At 52.0% G+C, this 16,039-nt stretch overlaps 1 protein-coding gene across 1 annotated transcript; it reads right to left on the bottom strand.

Moving 5' to 3' along the window:
- Positions 1-6,329: 6,329 nt before the first annotated feature.
- On the bottom strand, positions 6,330-10,593 carry LOC128063809 (C-C motif chemokine 17-like). The gene is made up of 3 exons (XM_052656624.1): positions 10,524-10,593; positions 7,055-7,172; positions 6,330-6,450 (listed from the first exon to the last, which is right to left on the bottom strand). Exons 1-3 carry the CDS (start codon positions 10,591-10,593, stop codon positions 6,330-6,332), a joined length of 309 nt encoding a protein of 102 aa, XP_052512584.1.
- Between the last annotated feature and the right edge of the window lie 5,446 nt (positions 10,594-16,039).

The raw sequence follows: 16,039 nt of genomic DNA, 5'->3' as shown, positions 1-16,039 counted from the left end.
GAAAGCAGGCCCTCAGCTCTGCGATCACACCTGAGAACAGAAATCTGAACTGAATAATCAGGAGAGTTCAGAAGAGGACCCGGGTTTCAGGTGAGACCCAGCTGGTGGGACTCTGATGGGAGCCCAGCCTCATGGTGCCTGGACTTCCAAGCCACAGGACCTGAGATGACGAATGTGTGTGGTGTTAAGCCACTAGATTTGGGGTGGTTCATTATACACCCATGGTAGCCACTCCAGCCCCCAACTAGGCTTAAAGTGGACAGATATTTATCAAGTCAAGCCCCGGGACGGGATGCTGTTGGTGGCTCCCACTGCGGCTGCCAAAGTGAAGGAGGAAAATCTCTACCTGCAGGTTGAAGAGAGAAGATCCTGAGCCAAAGAGCTGGGCTGGGTTTAGCAGAACTCCAGGCAGGTGCCACCAGTTCTTGCTGACTTGATTCTTGTTCTGGGTCCCCGCCACTGCTGGCAAAGTGGGTGATGCCTCCTCCTGTCTGGCAGTTAAAGAGTCGCAGGCCAGCGCTGCTGGGTCGCACCACATGAGGGCTCAGAGTTGGGGCCAACATGCTGCTGAGCGGCCTGGCTGGCCAGCAGTGCACATGTGGCCTTGGTGCCCAGCTGCCACTCAGCTCAGTGCGTCCACGGAAGGTACACGGGTCCTCACACCTGCGGACTTTAGAAGACAGCAGCTCTGAGGGGAGGTTTTGGAGCCAAAACAGTCTCAGATATCATTGAAAACCACAATTTACATTTGGAGACTGGGTGAGACCCAGAGAATGAGCTACGACCATCACCTGATGACCTTCAAAGGCACAGGTGACCCAGGTCCTTGGACATTTTGTCAGTGGGCCTGGGTGGGGCTGAGGAATCATTTTTCAGTGAACTCTTTCTAAGGTTATCTCCAAAATCTGACAGCAATCAGTTGGGACGTTCCCCTTTTCTTTGAAGTCACTTTAAAGCACCAAGTGGTATGGGTAGCCGAGCAAACCACACCTTCCCTGGGGTTAAGACACAGCCGAAACAGAACCACAAGAGGAACCACAAGAGAGCTGGAAGGGCGCTGAAAGCAGGGCCTTTGGAGCTGGAGAGTGGGAGGAAGAGAGCAAGTGAGAGCCCAGACCTGCTCCAAACTGAGCGGGCCCTTGAGTTACAACATCAAGCAGGGGGTTCCGTGTGCAGGCAAGCATCCCACAGAGCAACCCTGGCCAGCTCATTGTTGGCAGGAGATCAGAGAGCTAGCTTTGCGATCCACCCACAGCCACCTGCTTCCTGTGTGTGGGGGAGGGGAAGCTACACATGGATCCCCTACCAAGTATGGGTGAGGGCTCGGCCAGGTGGGAACTTCTCACCAAGGGTGCTGGGGTTGGTTTAGGCCATTACCCCTAGAGTGTCAGTTTTAAGGTGTGTGCTCAGTTGCTCAGTCATGTCCAACTCGTTGCGACCCCATGGACTATAGCCCTCCAGCCTCCTATTTCCTATTCCAGGGGATCTTCCTGACCCAGGGATTGAACCAGAGTCTCTTATGTCTCCTGCACTGGCAGGTGGATTCTTTACCACCTGTGCCACCTGGGAAGCCCTATTAGTTTTAATAATGGCCATATATTAGAATCACCTGGATAGCTTTCCACCTCCAAAAACGACAAAAACACCATTGCCTGGAATCCTCCCTTTCCAAAGACTAATTAAGTCAGTTTTTCAGAAGAGGACTCAGGCACTCCATTTTGGCCAAGCTTTCCCAGGTAAGTGTCCCCCAGAACCACTGCCCTAGAGAAATTCTCTGATACCTGTACCAGAAGACAAGCCAAAAAATGTTTAAAGCAGTACTATTGTAATAGCAAGAACCTGGAAATAATCCAACTGTTTACCAAGCAGATGGGTGAAGGGTTGGTCATCATGTGGGAGAAAAAGATGAGTCACAGCTGTCCATGCAGATCAGCGGGAAAAGGACATGGAGCCACAGAAGCTCCATGAGCGTCACAGAGGAGCCCGTGTATGAGATGCGTTACATTCACATCAAGTGCAGAAGCTGAGAAACATACATGATACATCAATATATCATTAGGAATACACACACGTGCACGGGTATTATGTATACACACACATGTGACGAAACAAAATCAAGAACAATAAACACTAAACTCAGGAACAAACATGTCTCTGGAGGCTGATAGGAGGATGGGCATATACCTGGTTAAAACTATAAATTCAAAAAGATACATGCACCCCTACATTTATAGCAGCATTATTCACAAGAGCCAAGACATGGAAGGAACCTAAATGTCCATCAACAGAGGAATGAACAAAGATTATAAACGAACAGTGGAATGTTACTCAGCCATAAAAAAGAGCAAAATAATGCCATTTGCAGCAACATGGATGCAATTAGCGATGATCATACTAAGTGAAGTCAGAAAGAGAAAGACAAAGACCATATGATATCACTTACATGTGGACTCTAAAATAGGACAAAAGTAAATCTATCTGTGAGGCAGAAATGCACAGAGAACAGACTTGTGGTTGCCAACGAGAAGAAGAGGTAGGAAAGGGCTGGGCTGGGAGTTTGGGGTTCAGTTCAGCTCAGTCACTCAGTCGTGTCCGACTCTTTGCAACCCCATGAATCGCAGCACACCAGGCCTCCCTGTCCACCACCAACTCCCAGAGTTCACTCAGATTAGGAGATACAAATTCTTACAAATGAAATAGATGGATAACAGGGTCCTACTGTGCAGCACAGGAAGATATATTCATTGTCCTGGAATAAACCATAATGGAAAAGAATAGAATAAAAAAGAATGTATGTGTATATAATTATATATACAAATGTATAAATGAGTCATTTTACTCAACTATGGAAATCAACTCAACAGTATAAATCAACTATACTTCAATAAAAATAAATTAATAAAATGTACTCATGGGATTTAAATGTATGTAGGTGACTCAATGCCATTATTACTTACCTTTCCCAAGAGGAGGGGCCGTGCCAGCCCACACAGGGCAGAAGGAGAAGCCTGGGGAATGCCAAGGCCACAACCCTTATTGGGTTTCCATGGAAAAGGCAGGGCAGGGCGGGGGAAACGATTGAGGGCCGGCCGGTGGGAGTCATGATAGCGGGTTTTGGAGCGCAGGGCGCTGTCCCTCATTGTCTGGTACCCAGCGCTTGGTGATTTGGGGAAATACTGGTTTGGGAAGTGAGTTATATAAAGGAGATGGCTGGCGGGGGGGACTCAGGATTGGTTGAAGAGTTTGCAGTATGATTTTTGCGTCCCTTCGAGAGCCAGATCACAGGGGAGGTGTAACTTGTGACAAATGTATGCCAAATAGACAAATTCAGAATCTAAAAAACACGGTGAGAAAGCCCCTAGCTCAGTGCTCATACATCTGGACTCAGTGGCCATGCAATTCCTAGCAGTGGTTTTCCTTCTTCCTCTTCTCCTGTTAACCCCTGGCAGTGTTTCCCTGCCCAGCTCCCTCAGGAGAAGAGCTGGCCAGCCACAGACACGCTGACCCGAGGCCTTGAGCAGCTATAATCCGACGTGGGTGACTTCAGCCCCTGGGGACCCCGCTGAGGCCAGGGCCCCGGTGGTCAGGCGCATCCATCTTTATTGGGAGCTGGAGCGCCCTCTGATGGCCAACTGAAGAGCAGCGCAATTCTGAATTCCACGTCAATGCCGAGACTGAAGCGCAGTTACTTATCCGGGCACCGCTCCTCCGGGAGCATCTTTCTTGACGTGCTCCTCACGGGATTCACACGGGAGCTTGTTGATGAAAATATATATCTCAAATGTTCACTATGCACAAAGGACTTCCCCCTTCTCATAAATGAATCCGGAAGTACCGGGTTGCCTGTCAGAAATATCTGCCCCAAGGAGCTCCTCGGGGAGTCAAACTTGCAAGTAACTGTGTTTACAGGGGACAATGTGGTAAAGCGAAGATGCAAGCAGGGAGCTGGAGGAGGGCACAGAGTGGGCATCACTGCAACCACGGACATCAGGGAGGGCTTCCTGAGGGAGGCAGCGTCTGAGCTGAGCTCAGAAGGGGGCTGGATGTCAGATGCGGAAGAGAGGAAGCCCCTTCCAGGTGGAAGGAGCAATGAGAGGCCAGTGCGCCTCCCTGCTGGTCTGTGTCCTCTGGTCCCTGCCCTGTCCTCTCGCTTCCTGCCTCCCTACTTTTGGGCAAGTCTCCCTGTCATGATTCCTTAAAATGGCTTCTTCCCAGGGGAACATGGTGGCTGGTTCCATCTCCTGCCTCTTCCCCCCAGCCACCTTGCACCTGACCCTGCTAGGAAGCACTTGGATTCCGAATCCTGCATGTTGTTGCCAGTCCTGGCTCCACCTGTCCTCCACTGAGGGACCTTTAAGCCACCCACCCCCTTGCTCTGTGACCCTCAGGCCCCCCTTACCTGTTCATAGTCCTCTACTTATCCAAGTTCACAATAAGAGCCTCTAGGAAGATTCACTAGGAAAAAAGTTCTTATTCTTTTAAGGCGAGTTTGCAAGGCACTGGGATTACATGCATGATCTCTGAGTGTCTCTCTTCTTCTTCTTCTTTTTGGCTGTGCTGCATGGCTTAGCAAGATCTTAGCTCCCTGACCAGGGATTGAACCCAGGGCCACAGCAGCAAACGCACCAAGAGCTAACCACTGACCATCAGGGGATTTCCTGAGTGTCTTTATTGCAGGGTGAGGAGGTCTAGGCTCCACCCTTGTTCTCCCTTGCTGTCGCAGGGGCTCCTCCTTGCCTCCCCTCATTTTGAGATCATCTTTGCCCCACTCCTTACACTGTGGATCCAGACAACATTTTCCCACAAAGGACTCAGACTGGGCTGCTCCCAAAGACTCTGGATCAGAGGTGGTTGTTCGAGGGATACTCCTTGAGACCAGGGGCAGAGAAAGAGCCCACCGGTGGCTGAGAAGACCCTGGGGTCACGGATAAGATAATTCACCACCATCATCGACCTTATTATCATCATCGCTTTTATTCGTTGGCTTGGCTCTGATGTCTGCCCGTCAATAAGACAATTGACCACAAGGCGGCAGCAGAGGGCATAAGCTTTGCCTGAAAAGAACTTTTGATTTGCAGCCCAGCCGAATAACACCGAATTCTATGAGAGAGGGACGCACTGCCCCTGTCCCTAGACTTCGCCCCAGGGAGAGAAGCCACAGGCCCACGGCTGGTGAGGAGAGTGAGACAGATCTAGAATCTGAAGATCCCAACTTCTGTCCATTCCCCATGACTCCAGTCCTCAGCTGGGCCTGGACAGAGGGGTTTAGGGATGGTCCTTCTCCATCCTTCTGAGCACTTGGGCTGTGGATTCTCTAGGGAGGCTCACTGAGCTCCCAATATGATGGAGGAATCAGGACTACAGACCCTCACAGAAGTCAACAGGAAAACAACCCCCATGGCTGCCCTACCATCCCCCATCCCTAAGAGCAGGAGAGGCGGGAGGGGTGGCAGCCAGGATGGCTTCCCGCAGGCTGGCTTGGGCTGAGGCTGGGGGCGATGTCACCTGGTAGGGCGGGGCTCGCACTTCAGGTCAGTAGGGATCATGGGACCATGTGGGAAGCAGCCTGATGGGCGTGGGAGATGAGGGCTGCGGGCCATGGGGACGAGTGGGTGCAGGGGTGAGGCTGGGCTGGGGCACTCAGGACAAGGGGGAGTAACTCCAGCCTTAGGAGCGGGCCTGGAGTTGGAGCCAGGAGACGGGGGTGCAGCTGGGCTTACAAAGACCCTCTGGGGCTGGCTGGGCTGCAGTGTGTGGTTGGGGGGCTGAGAGGTAGGCAAGATGGAGAAGGGGCTGCAGGAGTCCCTGGCACCAGGGAGCTCCCCAGTACTTGGCAGAACCCCAGCCTGCCTGGAAAGAATCCTGGAAACACTCGTGGAATTGGGATCAGGTGTGAGGACGCCGGGAGCAGATTAGATGGGAGGCGAGCTGGAAGCCCCTTCCTGGGGCTTCTTCCTGCTCTCATGCAGCAGAGCAGGGGCGGGGGCAACCGGCCTCTTGTCACCCCTGCCTTGCTCATCCCACATCCCTCAGCCCCACCCCTGCCCCCATTTCTCTCCCGGGGCCCCCTCTCCCTGAGGGTGGTCTGCACCCGAAGCTTCAGCTTCTCTCTCTAACGTGAACAGGGAGAGACTAGATGTTCTCTGAGGGCCCTTCCAGGGCGACAGGCCAGGGAGGACAGAATATGCAGAACCCAGATGGGGGAGAAAGACTTTAATCAGAAAAGGGGACAAGGGACCTCTTTATCCTTGTAGGGCCTCTGGCTCCAGGAGCTGGGGATTGGGGTAATGAACATGGAGGCGGGAGGTCTACAAGAGGTCCAGGAGGGGTCAAGACTCCTGGAAGGCCAGATTAGGTGACTTCATGTGTTTCTGCAAGTACCTCACTGCCTTCTTCACCTTTTTGTCCTTGGGGTTTGCACAAATGGTTCTGCCAGAGCGAGTCACCAGCCTACATGGAAAGAGAACACCATGGTGGGGGGTCAGGGCAGGGAGGCCTTCCGGAGTCCTGGCACAGCCTCACCCTGTGATGACCAGGACCCAAGCCCCCAAGAGGGGCTGGAACTCGCCTGGAGTCATCCAGGGTGGCAGCAGCAGTTCTGGGACCCCAGGCTCTGTCCTCAGTGATCCCCGACCCTTCCAGGGAGCCAGGGCTGCACGGCTTTGCTCCCCACCTCAGACCATCTGCATCCACGTAACCCTGGGGATGAGGGGTGCGCGGGAGGGGCTCAGGGCTCAGGCCCAAGCTGCAGAGGCGACCATGTGGGGCGCTGACTGCCCCTGTGCATGGGGCTGTCCCATGTCTCTCAGGGCCTCCCTTTCCTCAGAAATGTGTCAAGAGCTTAGACCTCACAGCCTGAGGTCCTTTGAGGGTTCACAGAGTGTGGAGTGGGAGCTGCCCTGAGGAGCAAGACCAAGGCGACAAGAGATCACGGCCCCGGTCTGTCGTATCCCCTCCGCAGTGGCCCTTCCGGGAGCTCCGGGGTCCACCTTCTCCCACATTCAGCTCCCGGGGTAAGACGGGGGGCAGAGGGGAGCAGCAGGGGCAGACTTACACAATGGCATTGTTGGGACAATCGCCCGAGGTCGGGTACCAATCCATGAGCGCCTTTTTGGGAATGGATCCTTTGTAGAACTGTAGGCAGCACTCCCGGCCCACGCTGCCTGCTCGAGCTGTGGGGAAGGCCAAGCAGGAACAGGTATGTGTGCGCATGTCTGCTTGGGGAGGGTCTGTGAGGGTCAGCATGTGTGTGTGTGTGTCTCTGTAGTGAGGAGTCGGTGTGTGTGTGGTATCCTGTGGGTCCTTGCGTGTGCATTTCTGCATGTGTGTGTCTGTGTGGTTGGGAGGGGTCTCCTCGGGGGGCTCCATGATCATGTTTCTGTGTGGGGGAGTATGTGAGGGGTCTGCACCTGTGTCTTTGTGTGTGAGTCTGTCAGAGTGTGCACGTTTATGTGCATGAGGTCGTGTGCGTGCTTTGAGGGGCCCTGCGGTGTTTGTGTGTCTGTCTGTGCACCTGTCTATATGTGCTTGAGAGGATCTGTGTACACATGCCTGTGTGTGCGTCTTTGTGCATGTGCACATTTGTGTGTGGAGATCTGTGTGCAGGTGTGGATCTGTATGTGCTTGGGAAGTCTGCGCATATATGTGTGCGTCTGCATGTGTGTGCATCCATGTGTGCTCACACTCAGACCAGCCCCGAATCACCAAACGTTGACTCTGGACCAGGCTCTGGGCTGACCCTTTGCTGCAGCCGCTCCTTCAGTCCTCAAGCACACTGGAGACAGGTGCTGCCACTACCCCATTCTACAGATGAGAAAATGGAGGCCCGGGTGCGAACACACTTTCCCGGGGCTTGGTGTCCTCATCTTAGCACGAGAAAAAATCATCCAGCATCTGCAAACTGGCAAACAGATGATCTGTGGCTTCAATTCAGACCATAGCAAGGTGCTTTCCGAGAAGCCTCGGAGTGTCCTCTCACCATCTTGTGGGTGGGGCTTGGTTTGACTGACACGGAGCTGTCCAGGCCCAGGCTTTTACAAAAGTGAGACGTGTGGCTAACTGTGAAGGTCACCCCATTAAGCTAGCCCCGAAGACTGCGACCCTGTCACTGTGTCACCACACGGGCTTTGTTTCTCTAAAATAGCAACCTTAGCTCAGCCTTCCTTTCCCACCTGAGTATAAGAACCGCTCTTTTTCCACCTGCTCCGGGCCCGTGAGCTCCTGCCTGGATGCCAGCCCTCACTGTACATGCTGTGCTGTGCTTAGGTGCCTAGTCGTGTCCGACTCTTTGACACCGTGTGGACTGTAGCCCCGCCAGGCTCCTCTGTCCATGGGGCTTCTTCTCCTGGCAGGAATACTAGAGGGGGTTGCCATATCCTCCTCCAAGGGACCTTCCAAACCCAGGTCTCCCGCATTGCAGGAGGATCTTTGCCGTCTGGGCCACCAGGAAAGCCCATGAGAACTGGAGTCTTCCTATTCCTTCTCCAGGGAATCTTCCCAACCCAGGAATTGAACCGGGGTCTCCTGCATTGCAGGTGGATTCTTTACCAGCTGAGCTACCAGGGAAGCCCCTCATTGTATATAAAAACCCATTAAATAAACAGACTCTTAACAAATACTTGTGAGAATTATTCCTTGTCTGCGGGGGGCCAGCGTAAGGAACTCCTCCCATGGCAAAGGTCATGAGGAAGGAGGCTTGGCACACGCAAAGGCGTGATCAAGCCTCAGGAAACCCCCTGTTCTCGAGCATCTAATCCCAAAACCAGAGTCTGTTTTATGCTCTCACCTACACCTCTGACTTTACGGGGGGGCTCTCCCCCATCACCATTTCTCTCGGAGAAGGAGTAAATGCGCAGCTCCAAGTCAATAAAAATTCCTGGGCATGACAAGTGTTTCAGCTTACGGACTCCTCTGAAGGTTATCTAGCCCGCCTGTATAGGTTCGTCCGGCCACATGTGATTGTTTACAGCCTCCCAACCTGAGAGGCATGAGATGTTTTAGACTTACTAAAGGCAAATTCTTTTGGGGAGTTGGAAATTATTAGTATAGTGGCTTGATTAGGAATTATATTGGTGAAGAGTTTTTCATTTGTTGTGCCAATAATTGCTGCTAATTCCCTGCCCTGGGTGTGACAAGGGTGTCTTAGGTCAAACCTCTCTGCTGACAGACTAGCTTGTGTGACAGGATTATCCATACTCCTGCCACTACGCACATGATTGTTTACTACCTCTTAACCATAAACAGCACAGAGAGTTTTGGAGTATTTTGAAAGTCTTAATTAGCATAGGGCTTTTCTTCTTGTTGAGTCAATGATTGCCGCCAGGCCTCCATATCCTTAGGCACCTGGAAATATATTAATCAATGTATTTGGAATATAGAAAAGGAAATATAGTAGTTTTTGATGTTAGCAATACTAGACTTTTTGAGTTAATGAATTTTCTCTTTTGTAATAGATCTCTGTACTGTGTTATAAATCACTGTGTCCTTGCTATGTAAAAATGTAACTTTATCACTATCTTAAGACTAAATAGATTTTAAGGGGAGCATTGGTGAAAGGATTTTCATTTGTTGGGCTGATGTTTGCTGCTAAATCTCCATGTTCCCTACCCTTATAATGAATATAACTAGCATATAGGAAGAAGTAAGTATTAACCTTTAAGCATATAGGAGAAATAAGCATTAACCTTTAAGATTAATCATGTTAACCTTGGGTTAAATAAATTCCTTTCTTGATTGAACTCACTACACCCTCACCCTATAGGAATGTAAGTTTATTTGGAGGGTGGTGCCTGGTTTAAGAAAAAATACCTTTGGAAGAAATAAGTTTTTTGGTTATCAGAAAGAAAGGATCATAAAATCCTTACGACCTTTTTATGTAAAGCACCTGATTTTGATAGAGGTCAGAACTGCTGACCCCCACGTGACTCTGTATTCATCCCTATATGTAACAAAAGGTATATAAGCAAACCCCAAAATAAACAAATCGGATCCGTTTCCGGAAAGACTGATTCCCCCATGTCGCTTCCTTCTTGCTCCCGTTTCTCTGGCTGAGTTCCCGTCTGGATTCAGCCTCCTTTTCTCCACTACACTATCTGCCACTACACTATCCGATTCTACTCTCTCTATATATCTGTAATTAAATATGTTTTTTTCCAAAGACGCCGACGCCATCCCCACCTTCGAATCACCCTGGATCCACCGGGGCTGGACCCCGGCACTTGTCCACTGTCAAATCACAATCACAGCCACTGCCTCATGACATTTGCAGGGGGAGATATGCAAGCAATTTTTTCCCCAGAAGCTGAGCCCCAAGTCCTAGGACATTCATCTTCCTCCTCCGCCTCTTCATCATCATCATTTTCCTTTGAACGCCTCCCTCTAAATCCTATTGCTGCCAGCCTCTCACACCTTTGCAGGAGTAAGTGGGGTGCAGGAATATGTGCATGTGCAGCTGCTGAGGTCTTAGCGGCCCCACCCCTCCTTGCCCAGTGTCCCTTTCTCCTGTGTCTCTCCTCTGCTCTCACCTGCGTGGGCATCCTGCAGGAGAGCCCCCAGGAGGAGGGTGACCAGGAGCAGCGTCTTCAGGGGGGCCATGGTGCCAGGAGCCAGGGAGAAGGTCTCTGCGTGCGGGTCCCTCTGCTCAGGGGAGACCAGGGTGAACTCCCTGGATGAAGGTGACCTATTTAACCCCTTTGGGGATCTTGCCCCGCCTCTGATCACCTCACCCACACCCTTCCCTAGACCCGTGGAATTCAAAGAATTCGGGATGATTCAGCAGAAGTCCTGTCCTGGAATGTTTGCGGCTTTCCAGAGAAGGGCACTCCGTTGGGGACAGAGGTGGGGTATGTGTATCCGGGGGCCATGATACACTTCTCCTTTCACAGGGGACATTTCTTGGTTCCTCAAATAGAACTGAGACGCCTCCATCCTCAGCTGGCTGCATCCCTGCTCAGGCTGGGTAACGTCCTTCATGTTTGGTGCGCCCTGGGCAAGGAGTAGGCCAGCCAGGCTGGGGCCAAGAGGGACTGCCCACCTGGAGGAGCTTTTGGGTGCTGGGAAGGCCTCCTCGGAGGGTCAGCAGGCTGCACGGGCATCTTTCTGCAGGGGTAGCTCCATTGCAACCTGAGAAAGCCCTGGGGCCCAGACAGCCTGGGTGTGTGTCCTTTACCAGGCTGGGCTTTGGACCACAGCAGGCCAGCCCTACAGGTTTCTGTTTTTATAGTTTCATTTATTGATTACTTTTCGGCGGGTCTTTGTCGCTAGGTGGGCTTTTCTCTAGCTGAGGTGAGCGGGGGCTACTCTCTAGGTGCCTCTCACTGCGGTGGCCGCTCTTGTTGGGGAGTACAGGCTCAACAGTGTTGGGACCAGCCCTACAACGAACTGACCTGAGGGAGTGGTGCCGCAGAAGAATAAAGGAAAATAAGACTCAGAAATAAAGTGGGAATCAGGGGGCTGAAGCCATTCACAGGCAAAAGCCCAGACCCTAATCCTTGTGTGCTTTTGTTGCTAAATTCTACTTCCTTGTACGTGCTCTAGAGATATCTGTTTTTTACAATCTCAGACTGGGGATAAGGATATAAAATGCACAGTCCTCAATGTCAAAGCTTCAGGCCTTTCATTTCTCTGTTTAGCCCATCAGCTAGTGACAACTTTTCTCAGCAACTCCCTCAAGCCTCTGGTCACAAGAACAGTCACTAATGCTTTTCCATCAGTCACATCAGTACTTCAACATCTTGTTTTCAAGATATTTTTCCACATTGTACTTTTTACTGTTCCCAGCCCTTCGCCTGGGAGTGATGAGAAAGTCATTCTTATTTTTCAAAGAAGCCCTGCTAATTATAGTACGGGCCTGTGCAGAGCATATGCCCTATATATCCCCCTTTTTTATTTTTAGAAGCTTATTTTTGATGATTGTTGTTGATCATAGAAGCCAAAGCGATAGTCGCTAATTGCTGTTGTTGTCTGTTGACTTTCTTGGTGATTTGTTGCCAGACTATGTAGAAACAGAAAAAAAGGCACATAAAAATTAACATAAAACCAGCCATTGATCCTCTGATAATTTTCAAGGGAGGAGTGGGATTTAATTGAGAAATCCCACCTGCTGCTGCTTCCTGCAGGTTCAGTTCAGTTCAGTTCAGTCGTTCAGTCGTGTCCGACTCTTCGCAACCCCTGGCAGCACGCCAGGCCTCCCTGTCCATCACCATCTCCCGGAGTTCACTCAGACTCATGTCCATTGAGTCCGTGATACCATCCAGCCATCTCATTCATCCTCTGTCTTCCCCTTCTCCTCCTGCCCCCAATCCCTCCCAGCATCAGAGTCTTTTCCAATGAGTCAACTCTTCGCATGAGGTGGCCAAAGTACTGGGGTTGATGCAAATTGTTACAAATGAAATAGATGGATAACAGGGTCCTACTGTGCAGCATGGGGAGCTATATTCATTGTCCTGGAATAAACCATAATGGAAAAGAATAGAATAAAAAGGAATGTATGTGTATATAATTATATATACAAATGTATAAATAACTGAGTCATTTTACTCAACTATGGAAATTAACATTATAAATCAACTATACTTCAATAAAAATAAATTAATAAAATGTACTCATGGGATTTAAATGTATGTAGGTGACTCAATGCCATTATTACTTACCTTTCCCAAGAGGAGGGGCCGTGCCAGCCCACACAGGGCAGAAGGAGAAGCCTGGGGAATGCCAAGGCCACAACCCTTATTGGGTTTCCATGGAAAAGGCAGGGCGGGCGGGGTGGGGAGGAGGGGGGCCGCAACGATTGAGGGCCGGCCGGTGGGAGTCATGATAGCGGGTTTTGGAGCGCAGGGCGCTGTCCCTCATTGTCTGGTACCCAGCGCTTGGTGATTTGGGGAAATACTGGTTTGGGAAGTGAGTTATATAAAGGAGATGGCTGGCGGGGGGGACTCAGGATTGGTTGAAGAGTTTGCAGTATGATTTTTGCGTCCCTTCGAGAGCCAGATCACAGGGGAGGTGTAACTTGTGACAAATGTATGCCAAATAGACAAATTCAGAATCTAAAAAACACGGTGAGAAAGCCCCTAGCTCAGTGCTCATACATCTGGACTCAGTGGCCATGCAATTCCTAGCAGTGGTTTTCCTTCTTCCTCTTCTCCTGTTAACCCCTGGCAGTGTTTCCCTGCCCAGCTCCCTCAGGAGAAGAGCTGGCCAGCCACAGACACGCTGACCCGAGGCCTTGAGCAGCTATAATCCGACGTGGGTGACTTCAGCCCCTGGGGACCCCGCTGAGGCCAGGGCCCCGGTGGTCAGGCGCATCCATCTTTATTGGGAGCTGGAGCGCCCTCTGATGGCCAACTGAAGAGCAGCGCAATTCTGAATTCCACGTCAATGCCGAGACTGAAGCGCAGTTACTTATCCGGGCACCGCTCCTCCGGGAGCATCTTTCTTGACGTGCTCCTCACGGGATTCACACGGGAGCTTGTTGATGAAAATATATATCTCAAATGTTCACTATGCACAAAGGACTTCCCCCTTCTCATAAATGAATCCGGAAGTACCGGGTTGCCTGTCAGAAATATCTGCCCCAAGGAGCTCCTCGGGGAGTCAAACTTGCAAGTAACTGTGTTTACAGGGGACAATGTGGTAAAGCGAAGATGCAAGCAGGGAGCTGGAGGAGGGCACAGAGTGGGCATCACTGCAACCACGGACATCAGGGAGGGCTTCCTGAGGGAGGCAGCGTCTGAGCTGAGCTCAGAAGGGGGCTGGATGTCAGATGCGGAAGAGAGGAAGCCCCTTCCAGGTGGAAGGAGCAATGAGAGGCCAGTGCGCCTCCCTGCTGGTCTGTGTCCTCTGGTCCCTGCCCTGTCCTCTCGCTTCCTGCCTCCCTACTTTTGGGCAAGTCTCCCTGTCATGATTCCTTAAAATGGCTTCTTCCCAGGGGAACATGGTGGCTGGTTCCATCTCCTGCCTCTTCCCCCCAGCCACCTTGCACCTGACCCTGCTAGGAAGCACTTGGATTCCGAATCCTGCATGTTGTTGCCAGTCCTGGCTCCACCTGTCCTCCACTGAGGGACCTTTAAGCCACCCACCCCCTTGCTCTGTGACCCTCAGGCCCCCCTTACCTGTTCATAGTCCTCTACTTATCCAAGTTCACAATAAGAGCCTCTAGGAAGATTCACTAGGAAAAAAGTTCTTATTCTTTTAAGGCGAGTTTGCAAGGCACTGGGATTACATGCATGATCTCTGAGTGTCTCTCTTCTTCTTCTTCTTTTTGGCTGTGCTGCATGGCTTAGCAAGATCCTAGCTCCCTGGCCAGGGATTGAACCCAGGGCCACAGCAGCAAACGCACCAAGAGCTAACCACTGACCATCAGGGGATTTCCTGAGTGTCTTTATTGCAGGGTGAGGAGGTCTAGGCTCCACCCTTGTTCTCCCTTGCTGTTGCAGGGGCTCCTCCTTGCCTCCCCTCATTTTGAGATCATCTTTGCCCCACTCCTTACACTGTGGATCCAGACAACATTTTCCCACAAAGGACTCAGACTGGGCTGCTCCCAAAGACTCTGGATCAGAGGTGGTTGTTCGAGGGATACTCCTTGAGACCAGGGGCAGAGAAAGAGCCCACCGGTGGCTGAGAAGACCCTGGGGTCACGGATAAGATAATTCACCACCATCATCGACCTTATTATCATCATCGCTTTTATTCGTTGGCTTGGCTCTGATGTCTGCCCGTCAATAAGACAATTGACCACAAGGCGGCAGCAGAGGGCATAAGCTTTGCCTGAAAAGAACTCCGATTTGCAGCCCAGCCGAATAACACCGAATTCCATGAGAGAAGGACGCACTGCCCCTGTCCCTAGACTTCGCCCCAGGGAGAGAAGCCACAGGCCCACGGCTGGTGAGGAGAGTGAGACAGATCTAGAATCTGAAGATCCCAACTTCTGTCCATTCCCCATGACTCCAGTCCTCAGCTGGGCCTGGACAGGGGTTTAGGGATGGGTCCTTCTCCGTCCTTCTGAGCACTTGGGCTGTGGATTCTCTAGGGAGGCTCACTGAGCTCCCAATATGATGGAGGAATCAGGACTACAGACCCTCACAGAAGTCAACAGGAAAACAACCCCCATGGCTGCCCTACCATCCCCCATCCCTAAGAGCAGGAGAGGCGGGAGGGGTGGCAGCCAGGATGGCTTCCCGCAGGCTGGCTTGGGCTGAGGCTGGGGGCGATGTCACCTGGTAGGGCGGGGCTCGCACTTCAGGTCAGTAGGGATCATGGGACCATGTGGGAAGCAGCCTGATGGGCGTGGGAGATGAGGGCTGCGGGCCATGGGGACGAGTGGGTGCAGGGGTGAGGCTGGGCTGGGGCACTCAGGACAAGGGGGAGTAACTCCAGCCTTAGGAGCGGGCCTGGAGTTGGAGCCAGGAGACGGGGGTGCAGCTGGGCTTACAAAGACCCTCTGGGGCTGGCTGGGCTGCAGTGTGTGGTTGGGGGGCTGAGAGGTAGGCAAGATGGAGAAGGGGCTGCAGGAGTCCCTGGCACCAGGGAGCTCCCCAGTACTTGGCAGAACCCCAGCCTGCCTGGAAAGAATCCTGGAAACACTCGTGGAATTGGGATCAGGTGTGAGGACGCCGGGAGCAGATTAGATGGGAGGCGAGCTGGAAGCCCCTTCCTGGGGCTTCTTCCTGCTCTCATGCAGCAGAGCAGGGGCGGGGGCAACTGGCCTCTTGTCACCCCTGCCCTGCTCATCCCACATCCCTCAGCCCCACCCCTCTCCCCGTCTCTCTCCCGGGGCCCCCTCTCCCTGAGGGTGGTCTGCACCCGAAGCTTCAGCTTCTCTCTCTAACGTGAACAGGGAGAGACTAGATGTTCTCTGAGGGCCCTTCCAGGGCGACAGGCCAGGGAGAACAGAATACGCAGAACCCAGATGGAGGAGAAAGACTTTAATCAGAAAAGGGGACAAGGGACCTCTTTATCCTTGCAGGGCCTCCTCTGGCTCCAGGAGCTGGGGATTGGGGTAATGAACGTGGAGGCGGGAGGTCTACAAGAGGTCCAGGAGGGG

The sequence above is a fragment of the Budorcas taxicolor genome, chromosome 18 (assembly GCF_023091745.1).
Source record: "Budorcas taxicolor isolate Tak-1 chromosome 18, Takin1.1, whole genome shotgun sequence".
NCBI lineage: Eukaryota > Metazoa > Chordata > Mammalia > Artiodactyla > Bovidae > Budorcas > Budorcas taxicolor.
This window is presented reverse-complemented; position numbering and strand designations above follow the sequence as displayed.

Coding starts and splice junctions, on each gene's coding strand:
- LOC128063809 (XM_052656624.1), bottom strand. CDS start 10,593: ATGGCCCCCCTGAAGACGCTGCTCCTGGTCACCCTCCTCCTGGGGGCT. Junction 7,173..10,523: donor CCTGCAGGATGCCCACGCAG/GTGAGAGCAGAG, acceptor CCTTCCCCACAG/CTCGAGCAGGCAGCGTGGGC. Junction 6,451..7,054: donor TGTCCCAACAATGCCATTGT/GTAAGTCTGCCC, acceptor CTTTCCATGTAG/GCTGGTGACTCGCTCTGGCA.